At 47.2% G+C, this 20894-nt stretch overlaps 1 protein-coding gene across 4 annotated transcripts in view; it reads left to right on the top strand.

Annotated features, from left to right (window-relative positions):
* Positions 1-20894, top strand: part of Kirrel3 (kin of IRRE like 3 (Drosophila)) — a 566099-nt gene that overhangs the window by 472726 nt on the left and 72479 nt on the right. For all 4 annotated transcript variants that reach the window (XM_005378522.2, XM_005378523.2, XM_013511050.1 and 1 more), the window contains one exon: positions 4830-4979. In XM_005378522.2, the coding sequence (XP_005378579.1) occupies positions 4830-4979 (150 nt within the window). The remainder of the gene's footprint in view (positions 1-4829; positions 4980-20894) is intronic.

The raw sequence follows: 20894 nt of genomic DNA, 5'->3' as shown, positions 1-20894 counted from the left end.
AGACCAAACCTCCAGCTTTCCCTGCAGCTCCCAGGCAGAGGCAAGCTAGGTCTAGAATCCCAGAGCTCAAGGGCCTCTGGTTTCAAGAAGTGGATCACAAGTAAACCCTCTATTCCAGTGGTGAGTCCTACACCCAGCACAAGGTCACACTGGAGAAGTCAAACACAATTTACCTAAAGTCTGGTTTCCAGCTTTGTTTCTTGGCCCATAATGTAGCCCTCATTGATCCAGGTATGATCCAGCTTCTCACCCAATAAGGGAGCCAAGTAAACTAATAACTCATGAAAAGATCTGGCTGACTATAGGGGTCATCTTATCATGGGAAGAAAAGAAAATATAGGAGGTGTCCACAGTAAACATATAAATGCCCTGGTTGGTGTCAGGTGTTAACTATTGTACATGGCTACCCTGTACAACCCTGCAAACCCCTTTCCAATCCATCCTTCCCCAGGAGAAAAGAGGAAGGAACCATCCTCCTGGTCAGCCATGACTCCTCCGCCCTCAGGCAAATATATACAAGGCTGCTAAGCTTGGCATAAATGGCACAGTTCAGAAGGGCAGGTCTGGTGTCCTTCTCTGGCGATTTGGGAATGGCTGGGGGAGGAGGAGTGAAAAATATGTATTCAACTGAGAAGTAGCTTTGCCTCGTTCATGGTGTACAGCTGCAGGAAAATAAAAATCGAAGTGCACTCAGGAACGTGATGGCTGGGAAATTAATATTTTAAAATGTGAGTTATGTCTTGCCAAAAATGTATATTGAAACATTATAGCAATGGTCAATAGCAGTCACAGGGTTTGAATACTGCAGCCCAGCTGAGCATGGATAAAATACACGATAATATCTCCAAAATATACTGTGCTGCCATAAAGTTTAAGTGCTATGGGAACCAGCCAATTTCAGAGACTCTGAACTTCCTTACCCTAGAGAAACAGGGAGAACATCACAACCTTCCCAAATGAGATTTGCTCAGGCTTTGGGTGGCTCTAAACTTGGCCTGGCGCTGTTGCTAGTTAGGGAGGCTATCGCATTCCTAGTTAGTTGCTCTCAGTCTTCAGTCAGGAACAGGGGTCTTGCTAGGTTAGTGGCCCAGAGGCAGTCCCAGGTCACCAGGGACAGTTCACAGAGTGGTCATCGTGGCATGGATAACTGCTCATAAATGGCTTCTGGGATCTAGGATTGGAGCCTATTCCATGCTTAAAAACAAAAAACAAACAAACAAAAGACCATGGGGCTCTGTTGAACTGGGACCTGCTTCCTCTCCAGCTCGACTCCAGTTACAGCAGGAAAGTGAGCCCTCTTCCTGCACAGCCAATAAGCCCAAGCTCCTGGTAAATGTTGACTCTGTAGTTGGTCACTTGTCCCCTAAATGCCATCTGGACAATCATGATGGGTACTTGTAGACTCAATAAATGCTGCTCGCTTGGCTGATAAGGGAGGGAGCATACTCGGTGCAACTCAGCAAGTATTTGCAGGACACTTAAGTGAGAACACTTTCCTGCAGGGAAACTGAGGCCCACTGTTGCAAGACCTCACCTGCTGCAGCTCTGTCCTTTTCCATTTCAACTGTGTCACCCCACTGAGTCTACCAGGAATGATGCCCTCACTAAGGAATGTTAAATGTTCCTCTGGTCACCGAGACTGGAAACACCAGTCAGAGAAAATGATTTATAAATATGCTCCCTCAAATGGATAGAACACTTTTCTCCTAAGAAGCACAAATACTTTTCAGATATTATCTCATAAATCTGCAATCATCTGGAGGGAGAAAAGGATTTTCCCTTTATTTGACAGGTAAACAAAGTCACAGTCAGGGAAGAAATCGACTCAACTAGATAACTAATCCCAATGCACGGGACTCTGTCTGCCAGCTCCAAATGGTGCCTGTGCCCCAGCTGTTCTCCCTTCCAGAAACAGAGCCCTCCACCTTTATTAAGTTGGCGTTTACAGACTACTGCCTGTGCCAGACACTTTTTGTAGGTTATCCTATCCAGTCTTCACCTGTGAGCTACTAGCATTGCCTCCATTTTACCAATAAGGAGACTGAAGCACAAGAATTTAAAGTAATGTGGCCAGGACCACAGAGTAAGGAAGTGATAAACTGGCATTGGACCCAGGCAGTTTGACTGTAGAACCCACACTCCGGATAATTTGACCTCCTTTGGGAGCAGACAGAGATTAATGATACTGTGGAGGAGCTAGAAAGTCCCAGAATCTACGCTTCAGAGTCTGTTTTCCAAAGATGCTGCCAGTCCTAGGGATAGCATCACAGCTCGCTGCCTAATTAGGCAAATACAAACAAACCCATCACTGATGTTTTCAGCAGCTCATGAGCGCGAAATCCTGCTGCTGATGGCTTGCAAGACAACAAAAACACCAGCTCCAGCCAAGATGCCTGCAGGAGACTAGGGAATAATCACAGGACAGCGGGATTCAAGCCGGGCTGGAGGGTGGGGGCGTGAGCCAGCTGCACCGAGGGTAGCAGCAGCTGGGAGAGGAGTGCATGAAACCCATTGCGGGGAGAGACAGTGTCACTTATCTGGGCTTCCTCCCCAGCCCAGCACAGGGCAGGAAGATGGCAGGAATGGCAAGAACACAGGCATTGCCCACGGGTGGCAGCCAACTGCCCTCTGAACATTTCTAGCCAGGCCAGCACAGTGTAGAGGACAAGGCCTTTTGGTGATGTGAGGGGACAGTGGTAGCCATGAAGGGCTCAGCTATATGGGAAACACCCGCAGAGCATGTTCAGAGTTGTACCAGAGGCTCAAAGTGCCCTCCCTCACTGGCCAGAAACGGGCACTGGTAGCCCCTGGTATAACCAGCCCTAGAGAGCACCGCGCCACCTCTGGGCCGCCCTAAGCTTAGGGAGGCAAAAGGATCTTAGAGTGCACCTAGTCCAATCTTTCACCCAGGACAGACACTATTCTTGTAGCAAAGAGGTGATCATCCAACCTCTGCTTGAATATAGCCAGTGATGAGCACTTCTCTCCTCTCCCTGGCAGCCTACCCAGATCTTTGTTTGGACACCTGAAATAATTAGGGATATTTGAAGCTGCTGCTAATGCTGCCAGGTGCTAGTGCTGTCCTTGGGAGGACATCTGACCCCCACACGTCAAGAGCTTTGGAAATATTTGAAGAGAACACCTCTCTCTCTCTCTCTCCTGCCTCATCTCCTCTTTAAAAGACCCAGTATGTCCAATCCTCTCCTCCCATGATATGTTCTGAAAATTACCACTGCTCTGGTAAATGTCCTGCAGAAAGAGCAGCTGTCTGAGCTGTCAAGGGGTGGTGAAAGCAGAGTGGACTCATGGGAGAGGGAGACCAGGATGGGAGGAAGTGTGTTTGCAGGGGTCCACTTGTAAATCCACGATACAATGGACTGGGGCAAGACCGAGCTCTGGTGAGAGGCAGGATGAGAAATGAATCCTGCCAGGACAAACTAAGAAGGTTTAGGCCCCAATATCCAGGAAAGAGATCAATGGCCCCACCTGGCCAGCTATGACTTAAGTTGGTATTTATATTCAACCCTACACAGCAGTGGAAAAGCTGATTAATGATTTATCATGCTCAAACTTTTATTTATCTATTATTCATTGCCAGTGGTAGAAGGGGCCCCAAATTCCTAAGTGTCCTGAGGATCTCGTAAGTGCTTAATCAGGCCCTGGGGCCCAAGGGTGGGTAGCAGGAGTAACTAGAAAAGGGCCGTTTATGGTTCAAAGTGCCCAGAGGTTCACCAGGGCCTTGATTTCTACTTCCTGCCTATCCTGGAACACAACTTTTCCCCCAAAGTCACTCTTGATTCTTTTCCAAATATGTTTCTTACTTTCCTTCCTTCTCTCTCTTCTTCTGTCTCTTCTGTGCAAATCTCAGGCTGGACTCTCTCCCTCCCCCCTCCTGTTTACCTCCTTATCAAAATGATGCATGTCTACTTAGCAGACCACAGTACTGAGCGCTTTCCAGAGCAATAACCCAGCTAGCTGTATCTGACCACAATTAGCATTTGTGTCTCTTGCCTTTCCTTTCTAATGGTCATCCTAAGCTTAAAACCAACAATAACCACACACACGCGCACACACACACACACACACACACACACGCGCACACACACACACTGCCCCACACCCTGTGAAGCTCTGGCTTTTGCACCATCTATCCTAAGATCAGCATCCTGAGCAGTTGCCTGCTAGGACCTCCCACTGCTGTCCTGTTTGTCCCAAATGTTCCACCATGCTGGGGAGGGACACTTAAATTTTTCTCTTTGCCCTTGCAGATCCAATCATTTTAACCCATGAAGTAAACTGGCACTGCATAGATTAACAGAGATAAAGGCATATAGGTGTATTAAAATGCAGAAACACAGGAGCCATCCACAAAGTATGAAGCTCAAAGGAAGAACCAGATAGTTGAAGCTTAAATAACATTTTGAGCTACAAAAAGAAACAGGGGCTTGAGGCTGCTGGAGGGAGGTGAAGTGGGGCAGCGGAAATGCAACCAGCAGAGGTTGTCTTATTATGCAGCTCCAGCCTCTCAGGTATCAGTCATCGGAAGGCCACCTGAGGACATCTCTGTATGGGCCAGGTGTCAGACCCACAATCTCTCCCTCCTGTGAAAAGATCATTCCTAGGCAGGTGGCAGGATCTGATAGAAAAGCCTCTGCCAGTGTCCCTGTTTACCAGGTGTACATTTCTTTTTGCAAAAGGACAGCCTTTCAGAACCATTCTGGCTGTGGTGTCCATGGCATCCCCAAATAGCCACCTGGAGTTAGGCTAAAGAAGTCAATTAGAGAGGGAGGATTATTTTGCCTCCCTCATCCACCTGCTGTCTCCCACAGGTTACCCCCAGTACCTGGTGGTGGGGAACCATCTGTCGGGGGAGCACCATTTGAAGATCCTGAGGGCGGAGCTGCAAGACGATGCTGTGTATGAGTGCCAGGCCATCCAGGCTGCCATCCGGTCCCGCCCTGCACGTCTCACTGTGCTAGGTAAGAGCCATCGAGGATGCTCTGGGAAACACCAAGGGCTCAGCTCTCGAGTCCTTCCAGCCCGGTTGGAGGAAGGGGCTCCTGCTGGGCATTACCTCACAGGCCACCAGCCACTGTTGCCCCTCTCCCGACCCACAGAGGACAGGAGAAGGCTCCTGGCCTTAGAAATCCCAAGGCCAAGGCCATCTGACCTATGACTGTCCAACCCCAGTCTACATGATTGTGCCTCAGGGAGCTGAGGAGGATTCTTGGGTGTTCTCATGTGATCCATGTGATCAGGGCCAGGTCCAGGCAACAGGGCTAAAGGGAGGAGATGACATGATCTACAAGTCCTTTCTTTCTGAACTAACATCCCCCAGGGTGCTAGCAAATCACCTCTGCCCATGTCCACTGCAAAAGCACCCCAAGCTGATTTCGGTGGCCATGGGAGATTGTCAGTGACCCTTTCTCATCCCTTTTCCTGGGAATCCTGGTTCAAGGATGAGTCCCAGGAAAACCCACTTCAGGCCTCGTTCCAAATCATACTCCCCCCTATCCCGGTCTTTCACTCAGTGTTCCCTCTCTTTCATTCAGCAGATCTGCCTGAGGAATGGGCTTGGTGCCCCCACAACCTGCCCATCTCTGATGAAAAATTCAGCCCCAGTCATCTCCCTCCTCTGGCCAGATGTTCTAGAGGCTCAGGGCCGCGGGGAGGCAGCCTGGCACATGAGTAATAGTAGCTCCACTTGCACAGCAGTTTATGGCCACTGTCAAAGCTCTCTTGCATACATCACCTCAGCTATCCCAAAGCTATTCTGGGAACCAGGTGCTCTGACCCCAGCTGAGAAACTGAGGCTCTGAGAAGAAGAGAGTCTGGCTCAGGGTTTACAGGCTGGGACTTCTCAGAGAGGAGCCTCTGCCAGGCACATATGGGCAGAGCCGGAGCAGCCAGAAGAGGGAAGCCCGGCTGCTGGCCTCCTCTTGGCAGCTGCCGCAGAGGCTTGACGACAGACTGGCAGCTGGGACGCTGCCTCGTGGCCTGTAGATAAGGCTCACGGCTGCTCAGAAATGAAATATTTAAGAGCGTGTCAGGTCCTCTTCAGATCTACATGGCCAAACACCGGGGCAGGCACTTTCACGCAGGGCAACAGATGGGCCCCTCAGGACCACTTACCAGCTCAGAGCTGGATATCTGGAGACAGGGAGGGGTGGCAGGGCCAACTTCCCCAACCTCCTCTACCCCTGGAGTCTCCTGTGGCCTTTAAAGAAAGGGGTGGAAAAATAAACCATCCTGCAGGTCCACAGGCTGGGCGACCTGGCTGCAGGCAGCCTCTGGAGGAGCAGCCAGGGATGCTAAAGGGAAGATAGCTGTTCTCCTTCCTCTGGGAGAATGGCTAAACTGAGAATGGGTCTACAATTTGGGGTAAGGTTGAGGGAGGAGGGAGCAGGACTTAGGTTTGGTTTTGTTTTTTTCTGATTTGGGCATTTGCAAAATGCCAGGACACATTAGCTAAGAAGCATTGTAGGGTCTCTATCTTCAGAGACAATTCAGCCTGCTGCCTCGCCTTCTAGAGAAGGCCAGGAGCACTAGAAAGAGCAGAACCTAAGCACTGACTGCTCTGACCCCACCTGGGATGTAGGACTCATCTCCTCCTTAACATGCGTCAGCCTCGCCTGCTAAGCACGGCCACTTCCTTTCTCTTCTCTATCACGGTAAACCTCAATGCCCAACGCATTAAAAGTCCAAATTCTTCCACATGTTTTACAGATAAGGAAACAGAGACTCAGCGAGGCAAAGACACTTGAAAGAGGTCACACAGTTTAATTAACATTCAAAATTAACTCTACATTTTCCAACTCCAGACCAATGCTCTTTGCCATCTCCTGGTCCCAAATGCCAGAAGAATGGCATCTGTTCCGCTGGTTAAGAGCCAGGCTTCTCAGAGCAGGGCCTCAAGAGCCACCTGAACAGACTCGATTTTGTCTTGGGTCACACCCTCCCTCTGCACTGGCCTGACTTGGCCCTGTTCTCTGGGCCTGGAGCTGGGTTTGTTTGAGGGAGGCATTCCTGCAAGTGTGGAGATAGCTAAAGGAGGGCTGATTATAGAGGGCCTAAAGGGTCCCCTTAGTAGTCTTCCTGAGAGCCAGCAAGGGAGGCTGAGCAGGTGTCTTATCTCTCAGCCTGTCATGCTACCTCCAAAAACACCACTCATCCTGTGAAAATTAAACCCCAGGCCAAAAAAGAGAGAGAGAGGGGGGCTGGGGATTTAGCTCAGCGGCAAAAGCGCCTGCCTGGCAAGGTCATGAGTTCAGTTCCCGGTACTGGAGAAAAACCAAAAAAAAAAAAAAAAAAAGAGAGAGAGAGAGAGACTGAGAGCTGCACTAGGATCTGCCAGCAGCCCTCTCTAACTACTCGGGGCAGACCCTCTTATTCCCACATCTCAGCCATCTACCAGTCCTGTGGGTCCTTCCCTCATTCTGTAGTGCTCTGTCTGGCTGAATTTCTCCAGGGGCAGGGCCCCACCTCCTGCCTTGGAGGAAGGCTTGCAAGCAGAGCCAATCCAGACCACTGGAAAGGAACCCCAGTCCTGCAGCAGTAGAGGATAGAACAGCTGTTCCCCACGGGGGACAGAGGTGTTTGTGCACCCTGGTCCAGCTGCCTTCTTTCCCAACCAAGACCCCATCTGCTTTACTGTGAAATCTCAGCTTGGGAAAATGTCCCAGCCAGGTCCCCAAGGGGGGCTGCCTTCTCCACTTCCAGGAATGAGAGAGCTTCCTAATTTAGTTTGTATTTGCCTGAGATAGATTTTTAATTAAATAAAGTAAGAGCCTGATTAGAACCTGCAGAAGATGTGAGTGCAGAATCAGATGGTATTCCAGCAAAATTGCAAAGCAAATACTTTGGCTGGAACAGAGGGAAGCCCCTGGGGGTCTTCCATCAAAGCACCAAGTGAGGAGGGCAAATACGAGAGATTATATAGCCAACAGATGTGCACTGTTAAAATATGCATCTGCCGGCAGCGTGCTTGGAGAAGCCAGAGGGCCAGTTTGCAGAGTCTGTGGGCTCCAGGGAGAGTATGGGGACCAGCCCGGCAGCCAAGCCTAGAGTCACAGACACATTAATTAGCGTTGTGTTTCCAGCTCTCAGATGCAATCAGGCAAGAAGTAACTTTGAGCTGTGCATTTTCTACCCAGGGAGGCAGAGAGAAGGAGCTAGAGAATGAGGGGAAGATGGGGGAAGGGGCCAGGCCTGCGAAGCTGAGCAGGAAGACAGGGAACTCCAGTCGGCTTCGAGCTGCCAGGTTGACTGGCATTTTTCCACCCACAGAACAACTCAGGAGTGTTGGTATCACAGAAAGAGCTGCACACTTGGAGGCAAGGGTCTTGATCCTACCACTAGCCAGCTGTGTGGTCCTGGTTCCATCACTCATCCTCTCCAGGTCTTAGTTTCCTTGCCTGTAAAATGAGAGAGGATGATTTTTTTTAAAACAATTTTTTAAAAATGTCTAAGAACTGTCCAGCTCCCAAACAGCCATTCTTCCAGTCAGGAGACCAACATGCTACATCAACTATTTCAGGAAAATGGGCCATCTCCCACTGGAACCAAGACGTGTGTGGGGCCTGAGGCATAGAAGGTAATGATTAAAATGGTTTAGACACTGTCTCGCCTGCAGGCTAGGAGATGGGGCCTCTCCAAGTCCTGTCCACCTCTGGGATTCTGGATTTGGCTGTGTAACTTAGCCCCATACCTCCCTCTGTATCCAGTTTCCACGTATACTTAGCCATCTCTGCAGAGACATCCTAGGACCCCCCACCCCATATAGATGTGTGGAGCTATAGGAAATGCCCTGGCTCAGAGGTACAATGCCCTCATGCAGCTATGTGACATTGAATGACCTCATTATATTTGGAACCATTCTCTTGCTTTTAACTTTATAACCAGCATTTGGTACAGAGGAGGTGCTCAATTATGTTTGTTTGGCTTTTTTTTTAAAAAGTGAATGAATGAATGAGTGAATGAGTGAATGCAGTTTCTGGTTTTTCAACTATAAATGAATATACTGAAAATATCAACCTCAGAACTGTAAACACATGTCCATACTCTATAAATAATAAAGTTTTATGCACCTTAAAGCTGTATCCACTTACATGTGTGCACACATGCAGACTGTATGAGTACTTTTCCCATGTGTAGAACCACGGGGCTGAAAAATATGTAACCTGCCACACGGCAAGGATAGCATTGCACTTGATCTCTCTGACTGTCCAAAGACTTAAGAAACAAGGATTTGGGGGACTCTGAGCAGGGAGGAAATACACACCAAGGATTTGCTTAATCAACTGAGAAGCTTCTAAATGTTGGACACTGATCTAGACACACAGGATTCACCAGTAAATGAAAGACAAAACCATCCTTACCCTGACGGAGCTTGTGTTCTAGCAGGGAGTGAGCTACTGGTAAATGATATACAGGTTAAACAAGTAAAGTGTGTCTTTAGGATATCAGTGAATGTAGATTGTTATAGATGCTATGGAAAAGAAAGAGTAGAGCAGCAAGTTAGGGGACAGAAGTTAGGGAAGGAGGTGTCAGATGTCAGATTAATTATTCAAAAGGACATTTTCCCAGTCTTCCTCCCCATTTCCCTCTTCTTCCTGGCCCATTCTAATATTAACTCTGCTATCCTGTGGTTCTTGTTAGAAATAAAGCATTCTAAATCAACATAAATTATTTACAATGGAGACTAAGTCAATTAAAATAAAGAGGACATCTTTTACAGTGATGTCACACCCTGGATCCTGACAGGGGCAAACACATAATTCTGACCCGCCTGGGTCCTGAACTTGCTCTCCAAAGCCCACAGGATGGACAGCACATCCCGGTGTCCACTCCCAGTAGTCTAGGCTGAAGGGCACAGAGAGGAGCACTGAATAATTCAGGCACATCCAGCAAGGAAATGCAGAGCTGAAACAGAGCCAGAGGATGCCAGCGTCCAAATGGTTCTTGCAGAAACTCACCACCCTGCACTCCTGCGTGAATGCCCTTCCCACCTTTCTCCCCCTAGCTAACTTATGCTACTTGTCCGAGTAACCCTAGACATCACCTCCTCAAGAAAGCCTTCCTAGAAGCCCACATGACCTGGCTATCCCTCTCTATGTTGTTTTATGCCTTCTGTAAGTACTGTAATTACAACACTGAACATATTGTATGGACAGTAACTGTTTCTCCCACTGGGTCTCTTGTAGTGGTGTGGGGGGTGCATCTGGCATCCTTTACACCTAGCCTAGGAGGTCATATGAAGTGCCTAGTGAACATCCGCCCAATAATTGAAGTAACCAGGGTTGATGACATGTTGTAGGGTGTTAACACTGAATCCCATTACAAAGAACAATGCTTGGCAATAGTAAGCCCCAAAAACCTATGAGAGCTGTGTTGTGTTGTCTTGCATTGTATTGTGTTTAGTTAGTTGGCTTTTTGTTACTGGGACAAAACACCTGAAATAAACTAGCTTATAAGAAGGAAAGGTTTATTTTGGCTCACAGCTTCAGAGGTGTCAGTCTGTTTGCTTGGCCCTGTTGCTTTTGGCCCTGTAGTGTGACTGTTCACCATGGCAGGAGCACATATTGGAGGTGAAGCAGAGAAAGAGGGGAAAGGCTTGAGGTCCCAGTATTCCCTTTAGGGGCACACCCCCAACGGCCTAACTTCCTACCCCAGGACACACCCCCTAAAGCCTCCACCACCTCCCACTAGCCCTGTAGGCTGCCAGCCAAGCTTCAACACACAACTTCAGTTCCAAACCATAGCAGGGAGAGAGTACAGTGTCGTAGTTTGGACCCGAGAACCTGCAATCCAAGATGCCTGCAACTGAAACCTGGCTATGTCATTTTACCAGTGGTGTGACCTGCGTCAAGTTGCTTAGTTCCTCTGGGCCTATTTCCTATGTACATGGGAGAAATAATCATATTTCCTTCGTAGAGTTATTGAAAGGATTTAGGAAACAACATATGCAAAGCACATCTCAAAATAGTGCCTGGTATGCAGCAAGACCAATAAGAATATGGCTGTTATTATAGTAGCTGTTTTAATATTGTTATTATTGTGCAAAGTCCAGAAACATCAGCAAGCAAACCACCTTCCCAGGACAACAGAATCTGTCCTAGGGAAGCTTTTCCGAGCAGCAAGCAAGGCAGAAAAACCAGATTCTTGCAGGCCCCTCCTGGCACACACCTGGGAAGACAAGCAGAATTGATTTCCTTATCTCCTTTTTAAGTGTGTTTTGCCTGGGCCCTGGCCTGGTCTGAGGTGCTATATCTCATTTGTGCTGTGTGCCTGTTTCCTGCCACATTCATTACCCTCCAATCACCCCCAAATAGGGGCAGCAAACAAGCCAGGGAGGGGAAAGAAGAGGGAAAGGAGCACCCTTATCTCCTGAAGTTCCATATGGAAGCCAGTCTGAGCAGTTCTGCACCTCTTTCCCACACAGCTCACCCCACCAACAGCTCCTTCCCTCTCCCTTCCAGCTGCTCTGCCTACCTCGGTAACCCTCACACACTCCTTCCCCTCCCTTTAAGTACTGCTGAAGGGGAGTTTAACTCTCTCCCTCCCAGTTTCACTCCATACATACCTACTCTAGCTTGGCTTGGAGACAGAGTGGCTGGAAGCAGACTGTGTTCCACTGAAATCAGAACTCCTTGTGGTGGGGGTTGGCCTCTGATGCCCACAATGTGCACGTGCAAGGAATAATCATACTGCCTTCATGCTGCATACTGCCCTGAGAAGCTGCCTACAGCAACTGCTGATGGTGGGCCAGGGAAGATGGAGGGTCCCCCTGGAGGTCTCTGTAGCTGACCTCCAGAGCTGGGTCACTCTGGACCCTCCCTGCTTCTGCATTCTAAGACCGGCACCCTGACAGTGTCCCTGACCCACAAATCTGCACATTGCCCCCACCGAAAGAAAGGCCTCTCTGCCTTCCTCTCTCCACCCTTCTCCCCTTTCATTCTCTCAGGCTCACTGGACTAAGGCTTCCTCCCTAGCAGAACCATCATCATGGAGAGAGGTGATTTGGGAAGCAGGAGACCCACAGGGGCTAAACCAGTCCCAAGGCTCCGTCAAGGATGGAGACGGACCCAGGGCTTCCCTCCCCTGACTGTTCAGGTAGCAGGACAGGCAGGCTCCACTCCAAGCAGGGAGAGACAAGATATATATCTGTACCCTCCCTGACCCAGTGCCATCAAGAGTGAATGGAACAGACTGAATTGTCCAGTTAAGTGGCCTCTCCAGAGTAGGCTGAAAGCCTGACACTGCCCGTCTGGGGGCTTACTCACATTTAGAGCTGGGACAGTACCCCAAATTACACTCACAGGGCAAGCCCCTTGGGCTCCTTTGGCCTTCAACACCAGGACAGGGCAAGGAAGGGAGGTTCTTGGGAGCCCACTGCCCATGCAGGGTGCTCAGCCTCCTGTTCACAACCCCAGTGGCCCTAGTCTACCCATCCTTCAGTGTTCCCACCCTGTCCCAGGGTGTCAGGCTGTGTAGGTGGCCCCATGCAGTGTGTTCCCACCATACCCAGAGCGTGACAGTTCTCCTGTTTTGGGCAGCACAAGGGCCCTTGCCTCCTGCCCCAGTCCTGCCACCACGCAGCTATGCAATATGAGATGATGATGATTAACCTCTCAGCCCTCCTTTTCTCCCTGATAAAATCAGCGGCTAGAATATAAGACAGAAATCTCAACACTTTCACTGTGATTCTCCCATAGTTTCTTATTGTTGGGGGGTTGGGCGTGAGGGGCATTGTTCCCTGAGTCTCTCTTCCCTTCTCCTGAGAGCAAGGATAATATGTCCTTTAGCTGCTTTAACCAAGCATGACCCTGCAAGATGCTGAGCAAGCTCAGCTACTCACCCAAGAGGAGCATGCACTTAGGCCATGGAGATTTGCACAAGTCGGGACCTTGATCCCCTGGTGTCCATCACTCAACATGGAATCGCCAGCTCCAGGGCTACCTGTGACCTTTCCTATAACCTTTGGAGTGCAGCTGCCTTCAGGAAGCCCTCGCCCACTCTACCCTTCACTAGCTGGTTCCTCTGGGCTGAGTGTTGCTTCAGACATCCCTGAAAGCCTTCAAAAGCACAAGCAAGAGCCCATACCCTACCAGTGTCCTCACTCAAGAAGCCCAGCTGGCCATTGACCATTTACGAGATTCCCTGTTTGTGCTTCAATCATATTTATACTCCCAGAGACACCTCAGCTTCAGGACAAATACACATCGTGTGCACACATGAACACACAAACACACACACACACCTGATGCACAGCACAGCTAAATCATCAGCATCCTGGTGGAAAGGCATGAGAACACTCTGTCAAAGGAATCAGTCACGTGGGGAAATGAGCAGATCCTTGGTGACTTGACATATGAATCGACTCTCTCCCCTTGTCAGGCCCAGAAAGGAATGAAGTAGTTGGAGCATGGTAGCATCACCCTGAGCCCCATTTCTCTATTGATTCCCCTTTATGACAAATGAAATGCAGGGGAAGAGACTCACGGTGATGAGAGGAAAGACAGGTCAGCCAGGCCATACGAATGAATTACCCCTCTCTTGGCACCCTGGGCATCCCTGGTGTCAGCCCCGGACTCTGTGAACCATCTCAGGGTGAGCCCAGAGAAGCCGGAGCTGGACAGGGAGTCCTTTAAGGGCTAAAAATAGCTCACTACTTCTCCGCTTTGACCTCAGCCTGGGCCTGAGACGAAGCTTTCATGGCAAATTATGGATTTAAAACTAGCAATGAATCTCCATTACAGCATGAAATGAGAAAGGAAAATGCCACTAAATGGAAGCCTTCCCCCCGGCAGCCAATAGCATGAGGGAGGGTATAGTTTGGGGAGGGAGTTCAGAGTCAAAGTCACACAACCCACATCAGACTCATGGAATTCAGGAGGAAAGGGACAGGGGACCTGGGAGAGCAGCAGGGGCCCTAACCCAAGCTGGCATAGGACACCACTGAGGCAGAGGATGCAGTGCCCATCAACCAGGAGTGCCCAAGAGCCAGGACCCAGCTGTGGCCAGTTCTCTGTAGAGAAAAGTTGCACTGCAACTTCAGGAGTGGGAATGGCCACAGTTCTGTTATTATGATGCTGTGATGAGGCCTGTGTTGCAGGTCCAGCCGCAGGGATTTTGGGAACCCATGGCCCACTGCCTTTCTGAGCATCACAGGGATCAGTGTAGCTCTCAAAACCATTTTCCTTACCATCTCATACCAATTGACATCCCTGCAGGCAAGATATTAGAGACACAGTCACAAATTCTCTTCTGCTCCAAAACACACATTCACACGAACATGCACATAAACATGCACAAACCCACTCCCAACGCTGCTGGTCTCCAGTGGGCCCGGCTGGCCCTCACATCCTTCAATTGTCAACATTTAGCTATTCACTCTCCCTACGTGCATAAGCCCTGGGGACACTGGGAGAGTGTCCTGATTTAACTCAGGCCTTGGAATTAGACAGAGAGGAACAACGGTAGAGAAAATTGAGAAGTAGGACACCTGGCAGCACCAGACCCAATTCTTAGCCCAGTCCACCTGAGACCGATCAGCACCACGGACAGAGCAAGAGCCTCTTGGCCAGAGTGCTCGGCACCCGGAAAAGACATGAAATATGTACTGTGTACACAATTAAAAGAAATGGTAAGGCTCTGCTTGCTACAAAGAAGACTTAGGAGAATAGGGTTCCTCTCAAATATTTGAAGAAGGAAAATACATTTATTCTATGAAACTCCACACGGCAGAGCCAGAGCTAGGGGAAGTATTTTTATCTTAACCATTAAAACTAACAATCTGAGCCCAGTAAAACAGTAAGCTCTCTATTTCTGGGAATATTCAAGCAAAGTCTGAGTTTCTTTCCACGCCTGTTCTACAGGAAGGAACTTGATTTATTCCCAAAGGTGTGATGGTAACAGCAAAAATCCCAGTCCTACAGATGAGTAAGAGTCAGTGGACTGGTCCAGGAAGGGGGACAATGCAGAAAGAAGAGAACCAGAACCTTTTTTCTGTTTTTTTAAAACAAGGTCTGTAGTCCAGGCTAGTCTTGAGCTCACCATGTAGCCTATGCTTGTCTCACGCTCTCAATAATCCTCCTGCCTCAGCCTCCCTAATGCTGGGATTACAGATGTGCGCCGCCACACCCAGATAGAAGCAGAACCACTTAAGGATGTTTCCTTCCTATCCAGATATCCCCATAAGACAGTTGTCATCTGCTTCACAGATTTGCAGAGAGAATTATAACTTCTGCTGGACTATTGGCCCAGATCAAAAATTGACAACTGAAAGTGTTGAGGTGTGGTGGTTACTCCAGGGTGGTAGAATTATCACAAGGTGGAATAACAGATAGCTGAGGTCATTGATTATTACTCAGCTCCTAGGTATACTGCAAAAGTATTGGCAGACGTCTGGGCATACCATAGGAATATCACAGATAGGAGCCTGAGTGTAATGGCTGAGAAAAGAGGAGATAGAGACCTTGATATACCTTTTCCTTTTTAATTTAACATTTTTAGTATAATTAACAAATAAATCATACACATTTAAGGTATGCTGCATCATGTTTTGAGATATGTACATGTTACTGTAATCAAGCTAATTAACACTGATATATTCTAATGTCAACCTCATGATTTGCACACCGGTGACAATAATGTCTCAGAGTTTGGAGAGGGTAGGGAAAGGGCAAAGGCCACAACAGTTAAACACAACCACCTCCCTGAAATAATTGCGCCTGAAGCAAAGCCTGGAAGGAGCCACGCTTAGAAGGTGCAGAGACTGAGTGTGAAGGAGGTGTGAGGGCATCTAAGCTACAGGCAAGAGCAAGGTGAGATGTGGCCCAGTTGGAACAGGGGTTGTGAGGCAGGATTCCCACCAGAGCCAAAAGTATGTGCTAAGACAGGATGAGAATTGAGGTCAAGATGCCAAGGCCAGAGCAGAGGACCTCATCAGAGCTGCAGTGGCCACACTTAAGGGAATGGCTTCCGCTCACAAGAAGCTCTGGTTGAACAGATGGGACAAGGATGAGACACAGCTTCAACCCCTCCATTCAAGGGTCCTGACAGTCCCAGCGCTCAGCTGGCACGTGCCCCGGTGCACCATCTGTGCTCAGAAAGGGCAGCACACCCATCAGTTCTCAATGGAGAGGAACGAGAAGAACAAGGGCAACACTAGTGAGCTCCCACTTGCTGCCCACACTGGAAATCCACAGATGTGCCTTGGCTGACCCACTTACCAGTCTTCCAGGGAGGCCTCACGCCCTTTGGTGAATGGGGAAATTGACGTGCAGGGACACTCACCAGCTTGCCCAAGGTCACAACACAAGAAACATAAAGAGCCTGAACCTGAACTTGCTTTTTTGTGGCTTTTAAACCCCTGCCTGCCTTCTCCTAACTCTGCTCAGGTATAACTCCCTGACTCCCTCTTAAAGACATGGACAATGACACAGGGCTCCTTCCAGCCCCTGGACTCCAGGAACCCTGTATGAGCCCACAGAGTGTTCTGGTGCCAGAGTCGGGAGTTGGCTTAGTAGTGAACCAAAGGCTCCCGTCCCCGTTCCTCGCGCATCTGTCCCGCAGCTGTGACCTGGGAGCCAGACCCAAGGCCCACAGCACCCATCCCCACTGTCTGGCGCACCTCTCTTGCTTCTTACCCCTTTCCCTGCCCCCTGCATTACTCTGTCCATGTGGAGGTTCCCTGAGAGGAAGGTTCACAGGTCCCCAGAAGCCCACACAACTTGCTCCACCCCACATAAATAAATAGCTGAGCCCTACAACCCGAGAAGGCTGGCTTCCAAAAAAGTATCACATTTTCACAAGTTGATCAAGGTGTTTGTAAATGTTTATATAAAGGAAGAGCTTTCCATGTGTAAATATGTCAGGAATGGTGTTAGGGGCTGAGAAATTACCCAGGTGGCAGTTTCCTTCCACGGTGAAGGAAAGAAAGCAGGGAGAATGCTTAGATCCACACAGCTTTCCCCCAGGGAAAGGCTGGCTCTGCTCTACCCCAAATACACGGCTCCTCCCACCCTCTGTTCACTTCCTCCCATGAATAGTCACCAGGATGCTCAAAAGAACCCATTTTACAGATGTGTCAACTGAGGCCAATGAGAACAGGAAATACAACCCGCCCTCTGTGTCTGAAGGTCCTGTGGACACAAAAATACAGGGGGAAAAATCACATCTGCAATCAACATGCACAGACTTTTTCTTGTCATGATTACCTAAACAATACAATATGAAAACTATTTACATAGCATTTACATTGTATTAGGTATTACAGGTAATCTAGAGATGATTTAAAGTATATTGGAGAATGCATGTAGGTTATATATAAATATCCTGTCATTTTGTACAAGGGGCTTAAATACCTGTAGATTTGGGTATGGGTGTGGGGCCCTAGAGCCAGTCTTCCAGAGTCCAAGGATGACAGTGCACCACAGGCTGCCCAGGGTGTGGACAAAGGACAACAAGACCTCTGACCCTTTTAGTCAAAGCTGAGCCCTGAGGGAAGGTCAGCTGGGACCCTGTCTGTCACCCCCAGGCCTGCATCTCACTTGGCCAGGGCAGTAGTTCCACTAAAGACCACAAGAAGCTTCTGGTAAGACCTAGATTAGAATCTAAGCTTGATTGGGATTCTTTAGATCTGGAAGGACTCCTCCAACCAGTAGCTTTTCATTCATCAGTTTTCTATATGTACTTAATTTATCCTAGGCACCTTCCATATGCCAGGCACTGGTCTAGGCACCGGGAATTTGCATTAGTGATCAAAACTAACTAAAAGCTCCCACTTTCATGAAACTGGTGTTCTAGCAGAGAGAGGTGGACAACAAACAGTAAACATAACAAGAAATTTCTATAGTTTATTAGAACGTGATAAATGCCATCCAAAAAGTAGAGCAGGGTATGAGGGTGTAGATTTCTTGTGGCCAGGTTAGACCTCATGGTAAGTGTGTTCTCTCCCTTTCTTTTAATAGCTTTATTGGAACAAATTTTACATATTATTAAATTTGTCCACTGTAAGTGTGCAACACAATGTAGATGTAAATGTATACAGCTGTACAACAATCATCACAATTTAGTGTGAAAAATCTCTGAACCCCTAAAACAATCCCCTGTCTATCTCCCTGCCACTCTCTCAGGCAGCCACTGGTCTGCTTCTTTCTCTGTGGGTTTGTCTTTCTGGGTTATCATATGAAAAGAACCTGACAATATGTGGCCTTTTGAGCCTGGCTCCTTTCACTTACGCTTTTGAGATGTGTCTACGGGGTAACACGTATCAGTAGCTTCTTCCTACTGCTGAATACCACTCCATTCTATGGATATACAACATTCTGTTTATCCATTCACAGTTAGCAAACCCTTTTAATGAGTCTAGCTTGGGATTATTACGAATAATGTTACTCTAAACGTTCCCAAACAAATTTATGTGTGGAGATATATTTTCATTTTTCATGGGTACATTTCAAGGAGTGGAGTAGATAGTCATATAGAAATTTATGCTTAAATCTTTAAGAAATAATCAATTATTTTCCAAAGTGGCTGTGTCATTTTATTCCATTCCACAGCAATACACAAGCATTCCAGTATCTCCACGTCCTTACCAACAGCTGTTGTTTGTCTTTTCTACTATTGCCATTCTAGTAGATTCAGAATATTATTCTACCATGACTTTACTTTGCATTTCCCTAGTGACTAAAAAGTGTTTGAGCAGCCTTTAATGTGATAAAAATTTGTATCTCTATTCAAATTTTTGCTTATTTTAAAATTGGATCTTTTGTCTTAATATTGTAAGTATTCTTTATATATTCTGAACACAAGTCCTTTATCAGATACATGACACATATTTTCTATCAGTTTGTGGCTTATGTTTTCATTTTCTTAATGGTGTCTTTATATGGACAAAAGCTTTTATCTTTTTTCTGTTGTGAATTATGCGTTTGATACTGTATCTAAGAACTTCACAAAACCAAATGTTGCAAAGATTTACTCCTATTTTTTTTTTTTTGTAGTGGCAAAGTTTATTTGAAAAAGTAAAAGTGAAAAGTGAAGGAGAAACTGGCTCTGAAGAGCACGCTTGGGCTAAGTAAAAGAGGGAAAACAAGATAAAAATACACCCTGGATAAAATAAGGCAGGCTACCATGATGAAAGCCACCATGCCCTACTCCTATATTTTCTTCTAGAAGTTTTATAGTTTTAGCTCTTACACCGAGTCTATGACCCATTTTAAGTTAACTTTTGTTTAATTTGTGAGGTAGGCACCTAAATTCTTCATTTATGCAGAAAGACACCCAGATGTCCTAGCATCATTTTTTAAAAAAGCTACATTTTTCCTCACTGAATTACCTTCAGGCCTTTGTTAAAATTCAACTGGCCAAAAATATAACAGTTCTAACTTATCTATATGACTTAATCTATATGGCTGTTCTCACCCCAGAACCACACTATCATAATTATTATATTTATGGTAAGTCTTTCAATCAGGAACAGTGAGTCCTCCAACTTTGTTTTTTTTTCAACATAGTTCAGCTAGTTTGGATCCCTTACATTTTCATATAAATCTTGGGGTCAGTTTGTCAATTTCTGCAAAATGGTTGCTAACATTTTGGTAGGAATTGTGTGAAAGTTGTAGATCAATTTGGGGAGAATTTTCATCTTAACAGTATTGAGTCTTCCCCTCCAGGAACATGGAATGTCTCTGCTTATTTTAGATCTTTGGTTTTCCTCAGCAATGTTTTGTAGTTTTCAATGTGTATCTTATACCTCTTTTGTCAAATTTATTCCTGATTATTTTCTCCTGTTTGATGTTATCAGGAATAGAATTGTTTTCTTAATTTCATTGTCAGGTTGTTCACTGCTAATACAAAAACTACAGTTGAATTTTACAAAGGTGTGCTTCTGCTTACTATGGAGCTCTGACCCGATAAACCCCTTTCTATGCTGAAAATATTTTAAGTTAGACTGAGGATGTAGCTCAGTGGTAGACTGCTTTACACCATGTGTAAGAGCCTAGGCTTCGTCAACACAGAAAAAATAGAGAAACAGGAGAGAGGGGAGAGAAGGAAAGGAGGAGAGAGAGTCAGAGAGAAAGAAAGGGAAAATGGGAGGGAGGGAAGAAGGAAGGGAGGGAGAAAGGAAGGAGGGAAGGAAGGAAGGAAGGAAGGAAGGAAGGAAGGAAGGAAGGAAGGAAGGAAGGAAGGAAGAAAAAAACCTACCAAATATTCCCACTTAGCAAAGCAGCCATTATAGTGTGTCAGTTTTTCACCCTTGTGGTCCCAGCCTGGGAGCTGTGGCTCACTCCTGCTGCTTCCCATACATCACACAGATGTGATAATGCATATTGCTTAGCCTGGGAAAAGATGGAAACTCAAAATTCAAAGTATAGCTTCTACTGAATGCATAACACTTTCAAAACGTCTTGAAGTGAAAAAGTCATAAATCAACCACTGTAGGTCAGGGACCTTCTGTATATAGATCTTTGGATCCTGTAACCTTGCTGAACTAATTTTCCAGGTCTACTGGTTTTTGTGAATCTCTTAAGGCTTTCTGCGTACAAGATCATTTTGCCTGTGAATAATGGTTGCTTTACTTCTTTTCCAATGTGATGCCTTTTTCTCCCTTAATGTACAGATAGAACTTCCAGTGCAATGCTGAATAGAAGTGGTGTGTTATGGTTTGTGTCTATATATCCCCCAAGCCTCATGCAGGCATGGGGCGGGCTTCTAGAATTTATCATTGCTCCATGGTCCAATGCTGGGATTATGGGTGTGAGTGCTACACCCCCCCCTGGGGCAGGTAGTTTGCATACAATATAAGGGAGGGAAAGAGGCCCGCTCTCTCGCTTCTCTTTTTGCTCTTGCTGCTTTTGCTGTTTTCTGCCACCATAAACTGTTGCCCT

This window comes from Chinchilla lanigera, unplaced genomic scaffold (genome assembly GCF_000276665.1).
Source record: "Chinchilla lanigera isolate Chin_1 unplaced genomic scaffold, ChiLan1.0 scaffold00011, whole genome shotgun sequence".
NCBI lineage: Eukaryota > Metazoa > Chordata > Mammalia > Rodentia > Chinchillidae > Chinchilla > Chinchilla lanigera.
This window is presented reverse-complemented; position numbering and strand designations above follow the sequence as displayed.